The sequence below is a fragment of the Macrobrachium nipponense genome, chromosome 25 (assembly GCF_015104395.2).
Source record: "Macrobrachium nipponense isolate FS-2020 chromosome 25, ASM1510439v2, whole genome shotgun sequence".
In the NCBI taxonomy this organism is placed as follows: Eukaryota; Metazoa; Arthropoda; class Malacostraca; order Decapoda; family Palaemonidae; genus Macrobrachium; species Macrobrachium nipponense.
Genome location: NC_087214.1, coordinates 73,587,621 through 73,609,723, shown reverse-complemented (window position 1 = coordinate 73,609,723; position 22,103 = coordinate 73,587,621). Strand labels below are relative to the sequence as shown.

The following is a 22,103-nucleotide window of genomic DNA, read 5'->3' as shown; positions in this document are numbered from 1 at the left end:
TGATGGCCCAGGATAAACTGAGGGACCAACGTAATCCCCCTGTCTTCTGCCCAACACAGGATTGATCGGGCTTCTTGAGTGAGAAGATCCGACTGTGTGCCGCCTTGGTTTCTCAAGTACGAGACTGCTGTGGTGTTGTCGACAAAGATCGCGACAACCGACTCCAACAGTTGTTCCTGAAATGAAAGAAGGCCTAGGTACACTGCCCTCAGTTCCCTCCAATTTATTGACATGCTCCTCTCCTCCTCTAACCAAAGGCCCGAAGCGGCTTTTGGAGCCCAGGTGTGCGCCCCAACCTTCCCCCCCCTGATCCGAGGCGTCTGACCAAAACATTAGGTCCGGAGGAACCGAAAGAAGAGATGTCCCTGACTTGAGGCGGTGAACTTGCATCCACCAACGGAGATCCTTCTGACATTGTGGAGAAGAGGCGACTATCGTGTCCTCGGACACGAAATCCCATGACTGGCGAAGTGTCGACTGAAGGGACCCTCATTCTGAGACGACCTCCGGGAACCAGTTGGATGAGGGATGACAAATGGCCCAGGAGAGACCTCCAAAGAGAAACTGGCTGCGTTACGGAGGACAAAAATTCTTCGATCAGACTCAGAAGCTTGTCTATCGTTTCTGAGCGGGAGAAGCCCTCAAAATCTGGGAATTCAAAACAATCCCCAGATAAGTCATGATCTGGCAAGGGATTAGATTGGACTTGTCGAAGTTGACACGAATGCCCAACTCGACACAAAGAGACAGAACTATCTCCCTCGACCGGAGACATTTCTCTAGAGATTCGGCCTGGACTAGCCAATCGTCCAGATACCGAAGCATCCTTACGTTTAACTGATGCAGAATAGCTGAAACAGGAGCCATCACCCGAGAAAAGACCTGTGGAGCAGTGGTGAGGCCGAAACAAAGGGTCTTGAACTGGAAAACTCCCGAGTCCATGAAAAACCGAAGGTAAGGTCTGCTTCTTGGATGGATGGGGATTTGCAGATAAGCATCCTGCAGATCGATGGAAATCATCCAGTCCCCCCCTCCTGACGGATGAAAGAACAGTCTGGACCGTCTCCATCCTGAACTTGGACTTTAGAATGAACTTGTTCAAAACCGAAAGATCTATGATGGGGCGCCAGGCACCCGAGGCCTTTAGAACTACAAACATCCGAGAGTAAAACCCGGGAGAAGGAGGAGCCGCTCTATGGCATCCTTCTCCAAGAGGCCGAAAGCTCCTTCTCCAAGGCTTGACCCCTGATTGAGTGAGGGGAATAACTGCTGAACTCGAGAGGACGATTGGAAAGTGGAGGTCTGGAAACAAAAGGGATCTCGTAACCTTCCTTCAGGACCTCCACCACCCAAGCATCCACCGCTCTCCCCTGCCAAGCTGACCAATGGCGGGAGAGACAAGCTCCTACTGCGGTCTCCAGGCGAGGTGATGACTCCTACTTCCGAAAATTCTTACGCAGAGACAAGGAAGAAGAAGAAGAAGAAGAAGAAGGTCCTCCTGGAGGTTGAGCTCTTTCTCTGCCCTTAGAGCCACGCCAAGAACCTCTCCCGCGTTTCAAAGGGTGAGCACCAGAGGATGAAGAAGAGGCACCAGCAAGCTGAGATGTACTCTGGAAAAAAGAGCCAGAAGGAGGTTGTTGGGCTGGAGCAGAAGGTACAGATCTGGTCCTAAACTTACGCTTACTCCTTGAAGGAACGGGAGGAAGGACCAGAGGAAAAAGCTCTTGATAAGGCCCAGTGAGCTTGGGAAGAGGCATCACCTTGATGTTCCTTCAAAACCTCAGAAAGCACAGAAATATCGAAAAGAAAATCGCCAAAAGGAGAAGAGGACAACGACGGGTTCTCTGAATCTCCGATACAGAGGAGGGTAACTGCGAAAAATACAGGTTACGCCTTAGAGAAACAAGAAAGGCCTGCATTGAAGCAGCAAGCTCGTTCTGATGTACAGAAGCGATTGAAATGGATGAGCAGAATTTCTCAAAGAGGAGCATCAGGAGGAACAAACCCGGAGTCCTTGATATACATTAAAAGCCCTCCGAGGACCCACATATTGAAGGATTGAGCTTCTTGTAAGGAGCTCATAACAGCCTCCATAGCAATAAAATCTTCAATTGAGACAGAGACCGAAGCCTTAGAAGGCAAGGGTTGACTTGAAAGTCGGACAAAATCAGGATTTGGCTTGGGGGGTCGAGAGAATGAAGAATCATCCGCCACCTGGTAAACACCTCTCCAGTGTCGTAGAAGAGAAGAGAGCTTCCTCTTCCCTTCCCCGATCACCTTCGAAAGTTTAGCGGCAACGTCCGCCCTCACTCTCGCGAACCTCTGGGCAAAGGGAAAACGTAAAAATTCCCGTGACCGGGAAGGACCGTCAAGAAAAATCCCTTCTGTAATACAACGAGGCGGAGGCTGCTTCTGCTCTTTAGGCCTCGCCTGAGGAGAAAAACTCAAAATTAAATCAAAAAGTTTCTTGAATTCTACATCATGACATCCATTCGAGGAAACATCAATATCACACGAATCCGCGTCATCAACATCATCATCGTCAGATCCTAACTTAGAAACTTCCTCTGAAGTAAAATCCTGACGACTAGCTATCTTAGGTCTGACACTAATATCCCTCCCCCCTTCTCCTAAATAAGCGCCCTTTGGCACTGTTACGGGACTAACAGGGGACACGTTGGGTAAAGATTCGTTAGGCACCTGCCCGGACCGGATCCCCCTAGGCCTTCGCCACGACGGGGTTCACAAGCCGGGGTATCTGTCGCACCGTTACCCATGGTGCTGTCGACAGGTACCTGACGAGGAGCTGAAAATGAATCTAAAAGTGTGTTAGACATTCTAGTAAAGGCTTCTTGAAAATTCTCTGACAGATTGTTAAACTTAGCAGAAATATCTCTATCTAGACTAAGCTGTAATTTCTTAAAATTCTGTTTCCAGGTAGTTTCCATTGCCAAAATCTTCGAATCTACATCAGAAATATCTTCACTAATTACCGGTTGTACAGGGGGCAAAGCATCAATTAATTCGGAGTCGGAGTCGTACGATACCGAAACCGAAGAGCCAGAATCATGAGCGCCCAAGTCAAAGAATTCGTTAGATACAGTTCTAGCAATCGATTTCTTTTTCTCCTTAACCGATCTTTTACGCTGCAAGATTGTTTGGCGTTTCATATAAGCAGTCATATCCTCGTCAGACCAGGGCTTACATACGTCACAACGAGAAGTCAAGTCACAAACCTGTCCACGACAAGAGCTACAAATGTCATGTGGTTCATACTCCCTGCTACTCATCCTTGTCCCACAAACCGGGCAGTTCCTGATGTTGCTGGCAGAAGGAAGCATCGTAATTTCTTGGTAATCCATTGTAGAATTGGACAGGTCAGTAGTTCCGGGTCGCGCAAAAGTTCGTAATTTAAGATAAGAACCACTACAGAAATCAAAGTTAATTCACTATTTCGTGATGTAATGCGTGAGTGGTAATTCATATAAAAGTTCTCATTTAACAAATAATGAAAGCTTTAAAGGCACATGTTTAAGGAAATTTATAAAGAGCGGCCGTGATGTAAACAACACGGGCGCTCGTTAACAACTGATTTGAGGGAAGGTTTTTCGTATCTGTCAACGACAGTGTTGCCAACTGGCGGACAGAATAGGAGGTAACAGGGTTGCCAATGTGGTAAATTTTGGTGCGGTTTTTGGGGATTTAGGGCTAGATAAATTATATTAAGGTAATGTTTATTAATACCACGGGCTGGAGCAACGATGGTATGATGAACTGGTATGGGGGCAGCAACAACAGGAACTGGCAGCAGGTCGAGCAGGGAACTCTTGGGGCACCGAAAGTCAGGGGCTGGGGCGAGGGCAGCAAAACCAGGCGGTGGGGTCATCTCCTTCCTCGGCAAGCACGGCATTGTCACAAGCTGGGTGTGGACCAGGTGAGGAGGAGCTGTATACCCAGGCGTCGACACCGTTGTTGTGGTCGACATCTCTGGTCCGTGCGTCACCGTCCTGGGTCCCTGAGCCGTCAGGTTGTACAGCAGCCCCTGAATACTCGGTGTGCCTGGGAGTCCAAGCGAGTACCAGACCTGCTCGAGATCGCCACCCGCGGCAGGCATACCTGAGAAAGCAAGAGTCAGGTTAGTAAGGGGGGTTCCTGCTCGCCCGGGGGAGAGAAAGTCCCACCCCGAGCAAATGGAAGACCCTGAGTACAGTTGAATGTCAGGGTGCTGCGCTCACTCCTCTGCATTCGACTGATCGAGTGAAGAGGTGGACCGAGACACGCCCCCCGAAGGGGAAGGAGCGAAACGTGGGAGCTGAGACAGAGGAAGGAAAGAGGAAGACTTGTCCGTAACCAATGGTGTTGCTGGAGAGCCCTCCGATGACACCTTGGCTGGCTTCACGCCTTCTTCCTCCCCTCGTATCGCTCCCGCTGCTCCTCCAACCACGATATACACAAATAACACATGTCTCAGCGCGAGAGCATTCTCGCCCTCGACATAAAGTACATAGATCATGAGGGTCCACATCATAAAGAGACCTAAAGGCCCCACACCAGGGCACAATCTGCGGCTGACTAGGGGGCGGGGGGGATCTCTTCGACTCGTGGCTTTCCATTTCACCACAAGTAATGAATGAATAAAACAAAAGTACTGCAAGTACTACAGTACGTATTGAGAAAAGTAACTGGCAGACTTCGTGATATCGAAGAAAACAAAGCATACAACAGTGGCGGGCAGAGCGGCGAACAGCACGTCTTACTCCATCGGCGGCCAAAAGCAAAGTGAATCTTCACTTCCCAGTCGGGCAGGACTCCCAACTATCGGACAAGCAGTTAACTACCGAACCACCTTGTTCGAAAGCTTACGACCGGTTCCAGCTGCGCTGAAGTTACATTCCATATGTTAAAGGACCGAGGGTTTGTATTACATGTCAGAACAAATAACATTTAAAGAACAAATACACCCAATATGCAAAAAATTATAAAGGTGACAGGTGAGAGATGATAAAACTTGTATGTTAAGTTCGAACTATAGTAGACTATGAACAATAGCTCACAAAACAAAGGAAACATTTGCATATACAGGCAGTCCCCGGGTTACGACGGGTTCAGCTTTCGGCGTTCCGAGGTTAAGGCGCTTTTCAATTATATTTATCAGAAATTATTTCCAGGGTTACGACGCCTACAATGCTCATCGAGCACAAGAAATATGACATCAAAAATTCAAAATATTCAATATTTGAAGTTTTTTTATGAAAAATGCAATATGAATGCAGTTCATAGGATTTTTTATGATATTCCGGCTTACGATGATTTTCAGGTTACAAAGCGTCTCAAGAACGGAACCCCCGTCGTAACCCGGGGACTGCCTGTATATGAAATGATCAGTAACTGTGAATGCTTATGTAGTCTGAACATTATTTGAAAAGAATCTTACATGGTTGTTCCATCTACAGGTCATGAATTTCTCAGATAACTATGTATCAACTAACCTGTAACTTTTTGCTTCTTTGCTGGCGGTTCTGCAATGGAATCTTTACCCTCTGAATTATCAGTAACTGAGGAATCTTTAGCTTCTGTTTTTTCATTCTGCAACTCTTCTTTGGGTGCCTGAGGTTCATGAGGAATGATGAACCTGTGAGAACAATAAAAATTAATATGGCAATTGATGACTGATATGCAGCAAAGTGCTTAAAATTATATACACTGATATGCAGCAAAGTGCTTAAAATTATATACTATCTCATTTTGCCATGCAACAAGCAAGGGAAACTAAATGGTAAATCTAGGAAATTTAGGCTGGCCTATGATAGATTGAAATACACAAACACAAAATCTATCAGCAAAAATCTATTTGATAATACAAAAAATTAGAAAAAGCTAACTTTTCTTTAATTTTTATTTCTTTTAATCATTAAAGATCTTTACCATTTATCTCATGGTATGCCTGTTTCTGATCAGTGCTCTTGGAATGAGCCTCAGTGCTCTTGGAATGAGCCACTTTATTTTAGCCATTCCTCACCCATGTCCTAACTGTGAGGACATGGGGGAGGTGTGGGAGGTTGCAGTGAGTAGCCCTAACCAAGTTCAATATTTGCCACATTAATGATTGTAAAGTTGAAAATGGAAAAATCATATTAATAACTGAATGCTGTTTCATATTTTGCCTACCACACTAGGCTATGGGCTTGTTACAGCAAGGCCCAATTGGAAAGGTTGGGCTAGCCCACGTTGGGAACATCAATGCTCACCCATACTCTCTTGTATACTCATTCCCATTCAGGCTACCTTAGGGTTGGCTAGCCTTACTTTACCTAGGAGTAAGTAAATTAATTTAATACACAAAAAGGTCAAGTGCTGGGGAATTTCCAGCCATTCAGCACGAAAGACTGCAGAAAGAGGGAGTCGGGGTTGTGTGTGGAACGAAGGGAACAGGTTCTGAAAACTAACCTAACCTTTCCTAGATAGCCATTGTCCTGACCTAATCAGACCTTAACCTTCCTAACCTAACTTACAGCAATGTGCCTTGACTTGACTGAGGGGCTGTGCCCCCCTTGGACCCCCCCTGGTAACAGTAACCACCAGAAACAATGGACAATGCTTCTGTTCAAAGGTGGTGCTAGAGCCTGACCCTGGGATTGAAGTCGTCGTGAAAGGAGAGAGTTGAAGTCTCTCAGAGTCTCTGGACAGTGAGACAGAGGGCTAAAATGTAAACAGCCTAAAGAGCTGCCTACAGTACCGCAAATGGGGCGTACTGACAGCGAGAGCCCACGTGTAGGAATAATGGGTAACCTGAAATGTTTTAAGCTGAGCCTATGCTAATCTAGCTAGGGGGAAACATCAGTACAGGCCAACCCTCATCACGGTAGACGGGTCTTATTCACTCGATATTTAATTGGTGAAACATGAATACAATTGCAACTCTAAGCATACCATTTAAAAGACTGAAGTTTCGTCAACATATTGTGATATATGAAAGCCCCATACGAACTAAAATAAGCATGTGAGCTCTTCGTAAAATGGTATTGTTATGATACAATAAAGTTTTATGCATACTTACCTGGCAGGTATATATATAGCTTATCCTCTTGACGCACTGGCAGAATTTCAAAACTCGCGGCAACCGCTAGTACACTGGTAGTTCAGGTGATGGCCACCCCGCTCCCGTGGCGCTGGTACTTGGAACTATTCCCGTTTTCCTCAGATTTTCTCTGAACCCTGTCTCCTGAGGGGAGGAGGGTGGGAATTTAATTATATATACCTGCCAGGTAAGTATGCATAAAACTTTATTGTATCATAACAATACCATTTTTATGCATGACACTTACCTGGCAGGTATATATATAGCTGATTGACACATTTGGAGGTGGGTCATAGACAGCAACATCGTCATAATTCAAAAATTTAACCAAATTTTTAGAACTATGTATTATGTTCCTTACCTGCTAAGGTAGCTGACTTCGTAGGTCCTGCCTCTTAGCCTGCTAAACCTTAGTAGCTCTCAACTAGGACGTGACCTGTTTGTTGAGAAAGCTAACAATAAGGGCCTGACAACTGGACGTGACCAATTCGTTGACAGAGAACCCTAGCCCTCATTCACCACGGGCATTCATGCTAGGAAAGTTAGTCACCTGAACCACACACACATATAATACACACTAATCACCAGACTGAGTTGGTCTTTAACCTCCTCAGACAACCATAAAAACACTATAACCTAATTAAAATAAAAACCTAGCATGTTATTAGGTTATGGGTGGAAACTCCTTTGCCCAGTACTGTACCTGAGGATCACGGGCCTAACGTTTGACAATTATCAAAAGTTGTCTTCACGTCTCTAAGGTAATGCGAGGCAAACACAGAGTTTGTCCTCCAATACGTTGAATCTATAATGTCCTTGAGGGCTAAATTTTTGCCTGAATGCTAAGGACGTAGCTACTGCTCTCACCTCATGAGCTTTAACTTTAATTAAACCGAAGCATTCTTCTTGACAAAGCAAATGAGCATCTTTAATGACTTCTCTTACAAAGAAAGCCATTGCGTTTTTAGACATAGGTCTAGTAGGATCTTTAACAGAGCACCACAGAGAACATGAAGTTCCCCTAATGCTTCTTGTTCTTTCTACGTAAAACCGTAAGGCTCTTACTGGGCAAAGAACCCTTTCTTGTTCTTGACCTACCAGATCAGCCAGTCCTTCAATCTCAAAAAATGATCTTGGCCATGGATGCGAAGGATTCTCATTCTTTGCTAAGAACTCCTGTTGAAAAGAACAAACTGCTTTGTTGTGCTTCCAACCTATTTGCTTGTCAATAGCTTGCAGCTCGCTAATCCTTTTAGCTGTAGCTAAGGCTACTAAGAAAATAGTTTTCTTAGTTAGTTCTCGCAACGGCGCACTGCCCATAGGTTCGAACTTATCCGTCTCCAAGAATTTGAGAACGACGTCCAAATTCCAAGAAGGGGTTCTGCACCGTCGATCCCTTCTTTGTATCAAACGATCTGAGGAGATCTCTAAGATCTGCGTCATTGGACAGGTTTAAACCTCTGTGTCTAAACACTGCCGACAACATACACTTATAGCCTCTAATCGTCTGATTAGCCAAACCTAGTTCTTTCTTCAGGTATAGCAGGAAATCGCAATCTGAGTCACAGAGGTACTGGATGAAGAAATCTTCCGATTCTTGCACCATCTACGGAAGTTGTCCCACTTCGACTGGTACACTTTGATAGTCGATGGTCTTCGTGCTCTTGCAACTGCCTTCGCTGCTTCTCTAGAAAACCCCCTCGCTCTGACAAGTCTTTCGATAGTCTGAACGCAGTCAGACCCAGAGCGAGGTGTTTCTTGTGGAACCTGTCGAAGTGGGGTTGTTTGAGAAGATCTACTCTCGTGGGTAGACTTCTCGGGGAATCTACTGTCCATTCCAGTACCTCTGTGAACCACGTTTGAGCCGGCCAGTATGGGGCTATCAGGGTCAGCCTTGTTCCTCGACTTTCCCTGAATTTCTTCATTACCTTTCCTAAAATCTTGAACGGGGGAAAAGCGTACGCATCTAGCCCCGTCCAATCTAGTAGGAAGGCATCGACTGCGACTGCAAGAGGGTCCGGGATTGGAGAACAATAGTTCGGTAACCTCTTCGTCGCCGCGGTAGCGAAAAGATCCACTACTGGAGTGCCCCAGAGCTTCCACAGTCTCTGGCATACTTGAAGATGCAACATCCACTCCGTGGAAAGCACTTGTCCGTCCCTGCTCAACCGATCCGCCCTGACGTTCTTCTCTCCCTGAATGAACCTGGTGAGCAGGGTGACGTTTTCTTTCTGCGACCAAAGAAGAATCTCCTTCGCCAGGTTGCAAAGTGACAACGAGTGGGTTCCTCCTTGTTTCCGTATATACGCCAGAGCTGTGGTATTGTCCGCGTTGATCTGCACTACTTTGCCGCTGATCCACGGTCTGAACGCTTTCATAGCCAAGAAGATCGCCATCAGTTCCTTCCTGTTTAGTGCCATGCCCTTTTCTTCTTCGCTCCAAAGGAGCCTGACTCCTCCCGAGGGCCCAGCGTCGCTCCCAGCCTGCGTCTGACGCGTCGGAAAATAATATCCGGCCTGGGTTCCTCTGCTGGAGTGACGTACCCTCTGACAACCTCTCCGAACTAGCCACCACTTTAGTTCCTCCTTTATCTTTGGAGGAATTGGAAACCGGAAGGAATCTGGTTGCGATCTTCTTGGCCAGACTTCGTTCAGAAAGAACTGTAAGGGCCTCATGTGAAGTCTCCCTAGTGAAATGAACCGCTCTAACGAAGAGAGTGTCCCCAGCAGGCTCATCCACTCTCTCGCTGAGCATTGGTCTTTCAATAGGAATTCTTGCACTTTCCGTATACACATGGTCTGCCTTTCGGGTGACGGAAAAGCCCGAAAAGTCACTGAGGATATCCGAATCCCCAAATAAACTATTTCCTGAGATGGGATCAGTCGTGACTTTTCCAGGTTCACCATCAGACCCAGTTGCTGGGTTAAATCCAATGTTACGTTCGTGTCCTCCAGACATTGCTGTTTTGATTGTGCTCTTATGAGCCAATCGTCGAGGTAGAGAGAGACTCTGACTCCTGCCAAATGAAGCCACTTCGCCACATTCGACATCATTCTTGTAAAAATTTGAGGCGCCGTGGCACAGCCCGAAACACAGGGCTTTGAATTGATAAATCCTTCCCTGGATCCACGAATCTCAGATATTTCCTGGTGACCTGGATGAAATTGGAATATGGAAGTACGCATCCTGAAGGTCCAGTGTTACCATCCAGTCGCCTGGTCGTACCGCTGCCAGTACTGAATCGTTCGTCTCCATCGTAAACTTGGTCTTTTCTACGAACAAGTTTAGCTGGCTTACGTCCAGTACCGGCCTCCAACCTCCTGATGATTTCGGTACTAGAAACAGACGGTTGTAAAAACCTGGGGATTCGTGATCCAGAACCGGTTCTATTGCCCCTTTTCCCATCATGGTGACGACCTGATGCCAAAGAGCCTCTCTCTTCTCTAAATCGATGTAATGAGCCCCTAGGGCTCTCGGAGCTGTAGCGAGAGGTGGTTTCTTGAGAAAGGGGATCTTGTACCCTTCCTTCGCTACCTTTACGGACCAAGGATCCGCTCCTTTGTTTTGCCAGACTTCCCAGAAGTCCAAAAGTCTGGCCCCTACACAAGTCTGGAGGACTTCTGACTCATTGTTTCGTTGAAGTTTTAGCACCTCTTTTGGCTGGAACTCTTTTCCCTCTAAATGCTGGTCGAGAGAAAGTCCTACCCCGAAAGGGCTGCTATGCTGTCTTCGTATCTTTCGTAGTCTTCCTTCTGACCTTAGAAGGTAAATACTTCCTCACAGATGACGTAAGAAGATCTTGAGTAGCCTTCTGAGTGAGGGAGAGAGATATGTCCTTAATGATCTCTTGAGGGAAGAGCTGTCCTGACAGAGGAGAGAACATCAACTCCGACTTTTGCGCGTTCGACACTCCTTTAGCAGCGAACGAGCATAAGAGATGTCTTTTCTTCAAGACGCCTGCTGTGAAAATTGAAGCCAATTCATTAGCTCCATCTCTCAAGGCTTTATCTATACAGGACATGATGCTTCTCGACAACTCGGATACTGACGACTCTTCCATCTCCGAAGTCCGAGCCAGGGCCCCCAACGACCAGTCAAGAAAATTAAACACCTCAAAAGTCCTAAAGATACCTTTGAGTAAATGGTCGAACTCCGAAGAAGTCCACCACACTTTGGCTGAATGCAAAGCATGTCTACGGGAGCTATCCACTATGTTGGAGAAGTCTCCCTGGGAGGAGGCAGGTACTCCCAGGCCAAGACTTTCCCCCGTAGCATACCAAACACCAGACTTCGAAGCCAACTTGGCCGGAGGAAATACAAAAGAAGTCTTCCCCGACTCTTTCTTCTCCTTCAACCACTCATTTACGCGTTGAAGGGCTTTCTTGGCCGAAATGGACAAAGTCATTTTCAAAAACGACGATTTCTTGGCTTTCTTCGTCTTCGAAAATTGCGACAAAGGCGATGGCGGGCCTGAAGGTTGAAAATCTCCTTCAAACAGAGAAAGAAGGCACTCTGTTAGCCTCTTGTAGTCCGAAGAAGGAGCTTCCGTCTTGTCCTCTTCCGTACTCTCCGCAAATTCTTCCTCCTGCGAAGAAATATCTTGAAAACCAAGATCCTGCTGATTCTCCAAATCAGAGTCCTTATGCAGATCCTGTTTAGAAAGCGAATGCGGCACTGACTCCCTATAAAACTCCTCTCTTCCTTGTCGAGACAATGTTTTGACTTGCTGCCGCCTGCGTCCTGCGTCCTCCTGAACGTATGCGTCCACCCTGCGTCCATCACTTCTCCTCTTGCGTCCTGCGTCCTGAACTTCGTCCTTCTTACAGGACGCACTGCGTCCTGGATCGCGTTGTACGTCCTGCGTCCTCTTGGAGGACTTAACCGGGAGAGACGAGTCCTTACGTCTAACCGAAGGTTGTTCGGGCTTCTCCCATGATTGCACAATTACTGCCAATCTCTGCTGCATATCCCGCAGCACCTCCTTCGTTCCCACCTCCTTACGAGACTCCTGAAGATGAGGAGATCGAGGACGCACCGGGCTCACACGAGGCGGCGAGCGAACTTCCAACCGACGTGAAATCCTCTTCCTTTTGATAGGGATCATCTCTTCATCCTCCGATGAAAAAATCTCAGGGCTACTCCACCCTTCCTGGTCGAAAGCCCTTTCCTCCTGTGAAGAGGACGGACAGTATGACCTCTTGAGAGGACGCGATACCTCAGCGAACCGCCTACTCCTTCCCGAGGCCGAACTATCCGAAGAATAACGGCACTTCCCAGTATCGCCTTTTCTATGGCGTACTGCAGCAGCCTGGGACGTATCAACAGGACTGCCTGAAGGGACGACTGATCGCAAGTCAACCCCTCTCGCCTCCCTTCGACTGTCGACATGCCTTCTCCCTTGGGTCTGGGAGCTTGACAGAGGTCTAGGTCTAGGAGCACGAGAGAGACGATCAGGCGCCCCCCCCTCCACAACACTGTCACCAAACACTTCCTTTGTCCGTTAAACGTTTAATTTGGTCTCCCATTGACGCAAGGGCAGCGAACACTTTCACTTATTTGTGGATCAGTAGTATCCTCAGATACAGCAACTGGAGCAGGCGAAACCTGGGGAAAAGGTGCTACATCTACATGTGAATGAGCTGGAGAAGACACATGCAAAGAATCATCCAAAGGTTTACTCGAAGATCCCGATCTTTCACTCCTAGATACAGATCTTCTAACCCGATCTTTTTCCAATCTCTCCACATACTTCATAAGAGCCTTCCACTCTTTCTCATTCAGACACTGACATTCATTGCACCTATTGTCCCACGTACATACAAACTCACGACACTTCTTACAAATAGTATGTGGATCTACCGATGATTTCGGCAGTCTCACCTTACACCCTTCTTTCACACAAACTCTAAACATACTTCCTGAATCAGACATACTAGACAAAATCCAAACCAATTGCGATTGCCACTCTAACTTCGTGAATACGATACCAATATCCAAAAGTCAGATAACGAGCAGGAAATTCCAACAGAGAACCAACAACGATGTTGCCGGTTCGGCTGGCAGAGAAAATCTGAGGAAAACGGGAATAGTTCCAATACCAACCAGCGCCACGGGAGCGGGGTGGCCATCACCTGAACTACCAGTGTACTAGCGGTTGCCGCGAGTTTTGAAATTCTGCCAGTGCGTCAAGAGGATAAAGCTATATATATCCACTGCCAGGTAAGTGTCATGCATAAAAAATATGTTTCAAGGCAGTTTTGAAATCCAATATGGCGGCTACGTTTTTCATGGACGGTTTCTCATCAGTGACGGACACCATCTTTCCCCAGCCTTCCCAGCACTCATTTGAACAATGTTAGCGTATGTATGTAACGTTTATTGATCTTACTCAAGATTGCAGTTGTAATCAGCACAATAAAACAACATTTTGTTGCCTATATTAGTGAAAGTATGAAACTTGTTATTCCCGGGGTTATGGTTGGAACTGAATTCATTCTTACCTTGTAATCGGCGGTTTTTATCCTTACTGCCATCACAACTGAAACTCCACAGTGCTTATTTGATTGTTATTATACACATTTTGGTCTCAGTTCACTCCACATTGCACTTTAAACCCGTTGCTGTTCCTGGTTTCTAAGCGCGCGCGCCATAAACACAATTACAAACAGCAGACGACGACAGACGACGCAGACGACGAAACTGCAAAGTTTTATTCCCTAAACTGTTTACTTTACTCGTTATTTAGTTTAAATTTACATTGTTATTTAAAAATTTTGATTTAATTCATGTATTATTATCCCTTTTTTTGCAACCAAATTACCCCGAAAAATTACAGATATTTCTAACTAGATAAAATCAAATGTTTCTAACGTTTTCGTACATCTGGCTGCCGAAAACCATAGAGGAACGAATACGGAAAAGTGCATAGAGGAACGACTACGTTTTTTTTTTTTTTTGCTTTTTTGTTTTTGCTAGCACTTTTCATTGATTTCAGTCTTTATTAGTATTTTGAATTTCTTAAATAATCGTATGCCAGAAATAAATGTAACCTTTAATGTTTGCATGCTAAGAATGGCAAAATCATCGTTGCCACATTAGTGGAGGCTTCTTCACATACGCCGTTCCATTATCCTGTTAAGCGTCCGCCCCTGATGAGCTAGTGCTGCTAACGTACCGTCACGCTTTTTTTGTAATCAGGGATCATAGCACTGATGATAGTTTTTCAAAGTTAATATTGATTTTTATGCTTGTTATTCATACTGTAATTAACTGTTGGAAATTCTCTCTCTCTCTCTCTCTCTCTCTCTCTCTCTCTCTCTCTCTCTCTCTCTCTCTCTCTCTCTCGGAGTCCAGTCACTCGGCAAAGAAAAGTCATCTTCACTCCCGCAATTGGAAGAAAAGTTTGTATCATCACTGGAGGATTCAGAACTAGAGCTCTCATCATCAAATAGGTTATCAATATCACACTCCTCATCTAGTATTTGATTGATCTCACCTAAAGAAATATGCCTCCTCTTTGGGACATTCATTGTGAAAGACGCGAAATCCAATTTGTCTCGATAAACGCCCGCCCAAGCGTATTGAAAGAAAACCAACAGGGACAGGCAGTTTCTAGCATAAGCGACCACCAGGAAAGAGTTGCCAGGCTGGAAATAAGTTTCCCATGTGCTGAGAGTGTTACCAAATGATGTTCCTACACTTTCTATAGCGAGTAAACGTATTATTACGGGGCTGACGACTTGACAAGCACAGTTAAAGTCTTGAAAACGTAATATCCCGTTGAAGGCGCTACCGAGTAGATCGCGGTAAACGTATTATTACGTGGGTGACGCTTAACAGGTTATAAACTGTTTCCATGAATTCTAGTTGTCATAGTAATGCAATAATGATAAAATTGCTTTAATATTTATGTATATATACTTCCAATACATAGCCTAATTTCACCAATTTCAACGTTTTGTGTGTAGTCTTATACCCAGTTTGGAGGGTCAACACATAACGAATGGCAACAGAGAGAGAGAGAGAGAGAGAGAGAGAGAGAGAAGAGAGAGAGAGAGAGAGAGAGAGAAAGGAAGGCGGAGGAACGAAGAAGAAAGGGATGGGGGGGGGGGGGGGGGGGGGGGGTGGGGGGTTGGGGAGAGGGTAGGTGGAGCTTTATCGCCGTGTTCGTATCCAATTTCTGCATAATGGAGTTTTGTCTCTTGGTACAAGGACAAGTGTCGTTATTCTTTACGATTAGTGATTCACGATACCCTTATAAATTACGGCACTGGGTGTAATGCACTATAGCAAAATCTCGTTCTGTTAAGAGTGTTCGTTACAGAAATAGGTATTGCCCAAAAAACCTGCTTGCACTGTCTCTGAAACCCATAGTAGACATGCTGCTTAGTTGTCAATCAAGTTTTATAACCAAGTATTTTTTACAAGCTAGCTATTGAATAAATTTTTATTTTTCTCAGTCAAAAAACACTATGCCCCTCAATGCTAACTTTCCTCTTTTAACGACTTTCTGGTCATTGCAAATTCGGCCCCATAATTTCTTATGGTGCGAAAACAGACAAGAGGCCCATGGACGAAAACGATTGCGTCACACTACGGCGATAATCCAGGCAAGTAAAACATCTTCATATATTACCAAAAAGTAAATAATAAAGATATATATGCGCATTACGATTATAACAATTACATGTATAGCTGATAACAATCTGCATGAATAACTGGTAAACTGTTCTGCAATGACAGTTGAGTATAGCAATTATTTACAATAGGTACGAAAGTCAAGATGTCGTGACGTCATAATACAGAACTTGAAAGAACGTTCTAATTCAGAAAAATAATTACTTAAATTTGAGTCAGAGTCGAGTTACTTTTTCAATAACGAATATTTTCAAATTAATCATCATAAATATGTAAAATATTGATGTTTTACTACTTATTTAAAATTAGCCAAGAGCACGCTTCTCGTCATCTCTACAACGCTGTTTACGCCTGGCTTGTTGTTGATGAGAAATCGTGTTTCGATTGTTGTGATAAAAGTGCTCCAGCGTCTGTGGGTACAAGTGGTGTGCGGATTTATCACAGGAAATGGTTAGTTTATTGACACAAGCTACTCCGTAAACATCGAGATGGCGTCAATCTTCTAAATACCTCGAGTTGTAAGTAAAAATGTTGAACGCGTTTTGGTGAGATTTGCACTACGTTTGAGACCGTTTTCAGTACCCTCTGTTTAAATCTGTTTAAATCTTAAAATTTGGCCTTAATTTCTAACTTTGGGGAAAATACTTACTTCGAAAGGAGAGTAGAGGTCTTTAGCTCCGTTTCTCACCAACAACAAGTCGCGACTGATGCCCATCTCGGGTGTCAGGACGCGTTATAATGTACTTTTTCGGAGGGTGGCTTGCATTGATGGTAGGTGGCCTGCGTGGCCTGCTGTGATGATCTACCCTACTAGTATAGCCTGTTCGTAGTAAGAGAATAATTATAAATGTTTCAAGTAGCCTGTAGGTCTCTATAATAATGCATTACTACTGTAACTATCATATAAACTATCGGCTTAACTATATTCAATTAGTAGGTTAGCTACTTACCTACTATAGGTACCTAGGTAGCTAGGTACCTCGGAAAGTAGGAAACCAGCTCAGACCTACGTAACAAAAACCACTTTTAAATCCAATACTCACTCAGCCTTCACGTGAGCCACCACGTCACTAATATCCAAATTACTCATTACTATCGCTATTTACCAAAATGGCCTCCAGCCTCCAAAAAACGTCACTGACAGCGAAAATTTCGACAGAAATTTGCATATGGCAGCAGCATGGAGGTGTCACGATCGCTCGAGGGAGCGTTGGGTCAGCGGAAGACGATCTGATTGGTCAAAAGTAGGAGGATTCTCCTGACGTCACGGAATTTCTCAACTCTGATTGATCAGTTTTTGGAAGAATGGCTCCCTTCGAAATGTAAACAAACAATGTTGGTTCTTCTTCTTCGAAGTTGAGGCGTCGACTTGTGTGAGCTTCTAAGGGTTTTTGGAAAATTAGTTTAAGTATCATTATGATTATTGTTATTATTGATAAATAATTAACAATGTCGAATTATACTGTTGTTCATTACTTTACAAGTAACCTATATCAATAAATTGTATTATATATAGCACTGCTGTATTGAAAATGTTCAACTTTCGTCAGTGACAGTTCACAATTATTATTATTATTATTATTATTATTATTATTATTATTATTATTATTATTATTATTATTATTATTATTATTAATATCTGTTTTTTGTATTATTCTTATTCTTATTATTATTATTATTATTATTATTATTATTATTATTATTTTATTATTATTATTATTATTATTATTCAGTCCTCTGATTCGACTGGGTGGTATTTATAGTGTGGGGTTCCGGGTTGCATCCTGCCTCCTTAGGAGTCCATCACTTTTCTTACTATGTGCGCCGTTTCAAGGATCACACTCTTCTGCATGATTCCTGGAGCTACTTCAGCCTCTAGTTTTTCTAGATTCCTTTTCAGGGATCTTGGGATCGTGCCTAGTGCTCCTATGATTATGGGTACGATTTCCACTGGCATATCCCATATCCTTCTTATTTCTATTTTCAGATCTTGATACTTATCCATTTTTTCTCTCTCTTTCTCAACTCTGGTGTCCCATGGTATTGCGACATCAATGAGTGATACTTTCTTCTTGACTTTGTCAATCAACGTCACGTCTGGTCTATTTGCACATATCACCCTATCCGTTCTGATACCATAGTCCCAGAGGATCTTTGCCTGATCGTTTTCTATCACTCCCTTAGGTTGGTGCTCGTACCACTTATTACTGCAAGGTAGCTGATGTTTCTTGCACAGGCTCCAGTGGAGGGCTTTTGCCACTGAATCATGCCTCTTTTTGTACTGGTTCTGTGCAAGTGCCGGGCATTCGCTTGCTATGTCGTTTATGGTTTCATTTTCGTATTGCACTTCCTACATATGGGAGAGATGTTATTTCCGTCTATCGTTCTTTGAACATATCTGGTTCTTAGGGCCTGATCTTGTGCCGCTGTTATCATTCCTTCAGTTTCCTTCTTTAGCTCTCCCCTCTGTAGCCATTGCCATGTGTCATTGCTGGCTAGTTCTTTAGTCTGTCTCATGTATTGTCCGTGCATTGGCTTGTTGTGCCCAGTCCTCTGTTCTGTCGTCATTCTCCTGTCTCTGTATATCTGGGTCTTCGTCTACTTTTATCAGACCTTCTTCCCATGCACTCTTTAGCCACTCGTCTTCACTGGTTTTCAGATATTGTCCCAGTGCTCTGTTCTCGATGTTGACGCAGTCCTCTATACTTAGTAGTCCTCTCGCTCCTTCCTTTCGTGTTATGTATAGTCTGTCCGTATTTGCTCCTGGGTGTAGTGCTTTGTGTATTGTCATGTTTCCTGGTTTTCTGATCTATGCTGCGGAGTTCGGCCTTCGTCCATTCCACTATTCCTCCGCTGTATCTGATTACTGGCACTGCCCATGTGTTTATGGCTTTTATCATATTTCCGGCGTTGAGTTTTGACTTGAGTATCGCCTCGAGTCTCTGCATATATTCTTTCCTGATCGTGTCCTTCATCTCTTGGTGTTTTATATCCCCTCCTTCCATTATTCCCAGGTATTTGTATCCTGTCTCTCCTATGTGTTGGATGTTGCTCCCATCTGGTAGCTTTATCCCTTCAGTTCTCGTTACTTTGCCTTTTTGTATGTTGACTAAGGCGCATTTTTCTATTCCAAACTCCATCCTGATGTCCCCAGATACAATCCTTACAGACTGGATTAGGGTATCTATTTCCTTGATGCTCTTACCATACAGCTTGATGTCGTCCATGAACATCAGATGGTTGATTCTGTTGCCTCTTTTCTTGAGTTGGTACCCGGCATTCATCTTCTGTAGTACTTTTGTCATGGGAATCATGGCTACTACGAAGAGTAGTGGGGACAGTGAGTCGCCCTGGAAGATCCCTCTCCTGATATTAACCTCTGCTAGTCTTATTCCAGAGCTTGTAAGTATTGTATTCCAGTTGCGCATTGTATTTTTGAGGAAGCTGATGGTGTTTTCATCTGCCCCATATATTTTCAGGCATTCTATTAGCCGTGTGTGTGGTATCATGTCGAAGGCTTTCTTATAGTCTATCCATGCCATGCTTAGGTTGGTTTTCCTTCTTCTACTGTTCTTCATTACCATTTTGTCTATCAGGAGCTGGTCTTTTGTGCCCCTACACTTCCTTCTGCAGCCTTTCTGTTGGTGGGGGATGGTGTTTTTTGTCTCCTTCTAGGTAATTGTATTAGCCTTTCACTGATGATACCTGTTAGTAACTTCCACATTATTGGTAGGCAGGTGATAGGCCTGTAGTTACTGGCTATATTTCCCTTACTCGTCTTTTTGTAATAAGGATGTTCTTCCTGTGGTCATCCATTTGGGGGCATGGTGATTCGAGATACAATGCTGGAGTTGTTCTGCTATTCGTGGGTGTAGGGCCTTGAAGTTTTTGAGCCAGTATCCATGGACTTCATCGGGACCTGGGGCTTTCCAGTTTGGCATTTTCTTTAGTTGGTGTCTGACTGTGTCTGTCGTGATGTTTGTGAATCTTCGTTTTATTCTCCCTGTTTCTTCTTCCTTGACTTCCTGGAGCCATGTTGCATGTTTGTTATGTGATACCGGATTGCTCCATATGTTTTCCCAGTCTCTTACTTGGTTCGGCTTCAGGAATTTCTTGGTGGTTGTCTTCCCCTCTCAATTGGCTGTATAGTCTTTTCTGGTTGGTTCCGAATAGTTTGTTCTGTTGGTATCCCTTATTCCTGTTCATGTACCGTTGGATCTTATGTGCTTTGGCCTTAAGCCTCTGTTTTACATCTTCTATTGTGTTGTTTAGTCCCCTCTCTTGTACTTTGTATTTCTCGTTGAGTTCCTCTCTTGTTTTCTTGCTTCTTAGGCTTTTTTCTGCCATCTCTTTCAGTTTACTCAAGTAAGATCTCATCACCATGATTTGCTTTTCCAGGCGCCTTTTCCAAGGAGGTTGCTGTTTTGGTTTCTGTTGGGTTGGTTGTGCTGGTGGTGTTGGTGTTCGAATCCCCATCAGTTCTGCTACTAATCTTGCTCCTGCATATGTCAAGTTATTTGTTTCTGTGATACTGGTGGTGTGTATTATGCCCATTATTTCATTGACCTCACTTGTTTTCTCCCTTAATTTCTTGGTGTTGTAGGCTTTCATGGAGGGGATCTTTGTTCTCCCTGTATCTGGCTCCATCCATTGTCTAATCTTTTCCACCAATTCCGTCCTCTCTGTTACTTCGATGATGATGATGATGATTTTTTTTTGGGGGGGGAGGGTCTATCACAGTCCTCCAATTCGACTGGGTGGTATTTATAGTGTGGGGTTCCGGGTTGCATCCTGCCTCCTTAGGAGTCCATCACTTTTCTTACTATGTGCGCCGTTTCTAGGCTCACACTCTTCTGCATGAGTCCTGGAGCTACTTCAGCGTCTAGTTTTTCTAGATTCCTTTTCAGGGATCTTGGGATCGTGCCTAGTGCTCCTATGATTATGGGTACGATTTCCACAGGCATATCCCATATCCTTCTTATTTCTATTTTCAGATCTTGATACTTATCCATTTTTCCCTCTCTTTCTCTTCAACTCTGGTGTCCCATGGTATTGCGACATCAATGAGTGATACTTTCTTCTTGACTTTGTCAATCAACGTCACGTCTGGTCTGTTTGCACGTATCACCCTATCCGTTCTGATACCATAGTCCCAGTCCTGTCTCTGTATATACCATATACAGAGACAGGAGAATGACAGACAGAACAGAGGACTGGCACAACAAGCCAATGCACGGACAATACATGAGACAGACTAAAGAACTAGCCAGCGATGACACATGGCAATGGCTACAGAGGGGAGAGCTAAAGAAGGAAACTGAAGGAATGATAACAGCGGCACAAGATCAGGCCCTAAGAACCAGATATGTTCAAAGAACGATAGACGGAAATAACCTGATCGTTTTCTATCACTCCCTTAGGTTGGTGCTCGTACCACTTATTACTGCAAGGTAGCTGATGTTTCTTGCACAGGCTCCAGTGGAGGGCTTTTTGCCCACTGAATCATGCCTCTTTTTGTACTGGTTCTGTGCAAGTGCCGGGCATTCGCTTGCTATGTCGTTTATGGTTTAGTTTTCGTATTGCACTTCCTACATATGGGAGAGATGTTATTTCCGTCTATCGTTCTTTGAACATATCTGGTTCTTAGGGCCTGATCTTGTGCCGCTGTTATCATTCCTTCAGTTTCCTTCTTTAGCTCTCCCCTCTGTAGCCATTGCCATGTGTCATCGCTGGCTAGTTCTTTAGTCTGTCTCATGTATTGTCCGTGCATTGGCTTGTTGTGCCAGTCCTCTGTTCTGTCTGTCATTCTCCTGTCTCTGTATATTTCTGGGTCTTCGTCTACTTTTATCAGACCTTCTTCCCATGCACTCTTGAGCCACTCGTCTTCACTGGTTTTCAGATATTGTCCCAGTGCTCTGTTCTCAATGTTGACGCAGTCCTCTATACCTAGTAGTCCTCTCCCTCCTTCCTTTCGTGTTATGTATAGTCTGTCCGTATTTGCTCCTGGGTGTAGTGCTTTGTGTATTGTCTTATGTTTCCTGGTTTTCTTATCTATGCTGCGGAGTTCGGCCTTCGTCCATTCCACTATTCCTCCGCTGTATCTGATTACTGGCACTGCCCATGTGTTTATGGCTTTTATCATATTTCCGGCGTTGAGTTTTGACTTGAGTATAGCCTCGAGTCTCTGCATATATTCTTTCCTGATCGTGTCCTTTATCTCTTGGTGTTTTATATCCCCTCCTTCCATTATTCCCAGGTATTTGTATCCTGTCTCATCTGTGTGTTTGATGTTGCTCCCATCTGGTAGCTTTATCCCTTCAGTTCTCGTTACTTTGCCTTTTTGTATGTTGACTAAGGCGCATTTTTCTATTCCAAACTCCATCCTGAT

At 44.4% G+C, this 22,103-nt stretch overlaps 1 protein-coding gene across 5 annotated transcripts in view; it reads right to left on the bottom strand.

The window, feature by feature from the left end:
• LOC135199533 (tRNA-dihydrouridine(47) synthase [NAD(P)(+)]-like) overlaps window positions 1-16,938 on the bottom strand; it is a 64,091-nt gene extending 47,153 nt beyond the window's left edge. For 4 of the 5 annotated variants that reach the window (XM_064227671.1, XM_064227672.1, XM_064227673.1 and 1 more), the window contains exons 1-2: window positions 16,759-16,937; window positions 5,490-5,632 (exon numbers count right to left, since the gene is read on the bottom strand). In XM_064227671.1, the coding sequence (XP_064083741.1) occupies window positions 5,490-5,632; window positions 16,759-16,805 (190 nt within the window). In that variant the 5' untranslated portion in view covers window positions 16,806-16,937. Of the gene's footprint in view, window positions 1-5,489; window positions 5,633-16,758 lie in introns of all 5 variants that reach the window. The other variant, XR_010311092.1, reaches the window with a different exon arrangement.
• Window positions 16,939-22,103: the final 5,165 nt, after the last annotated feature.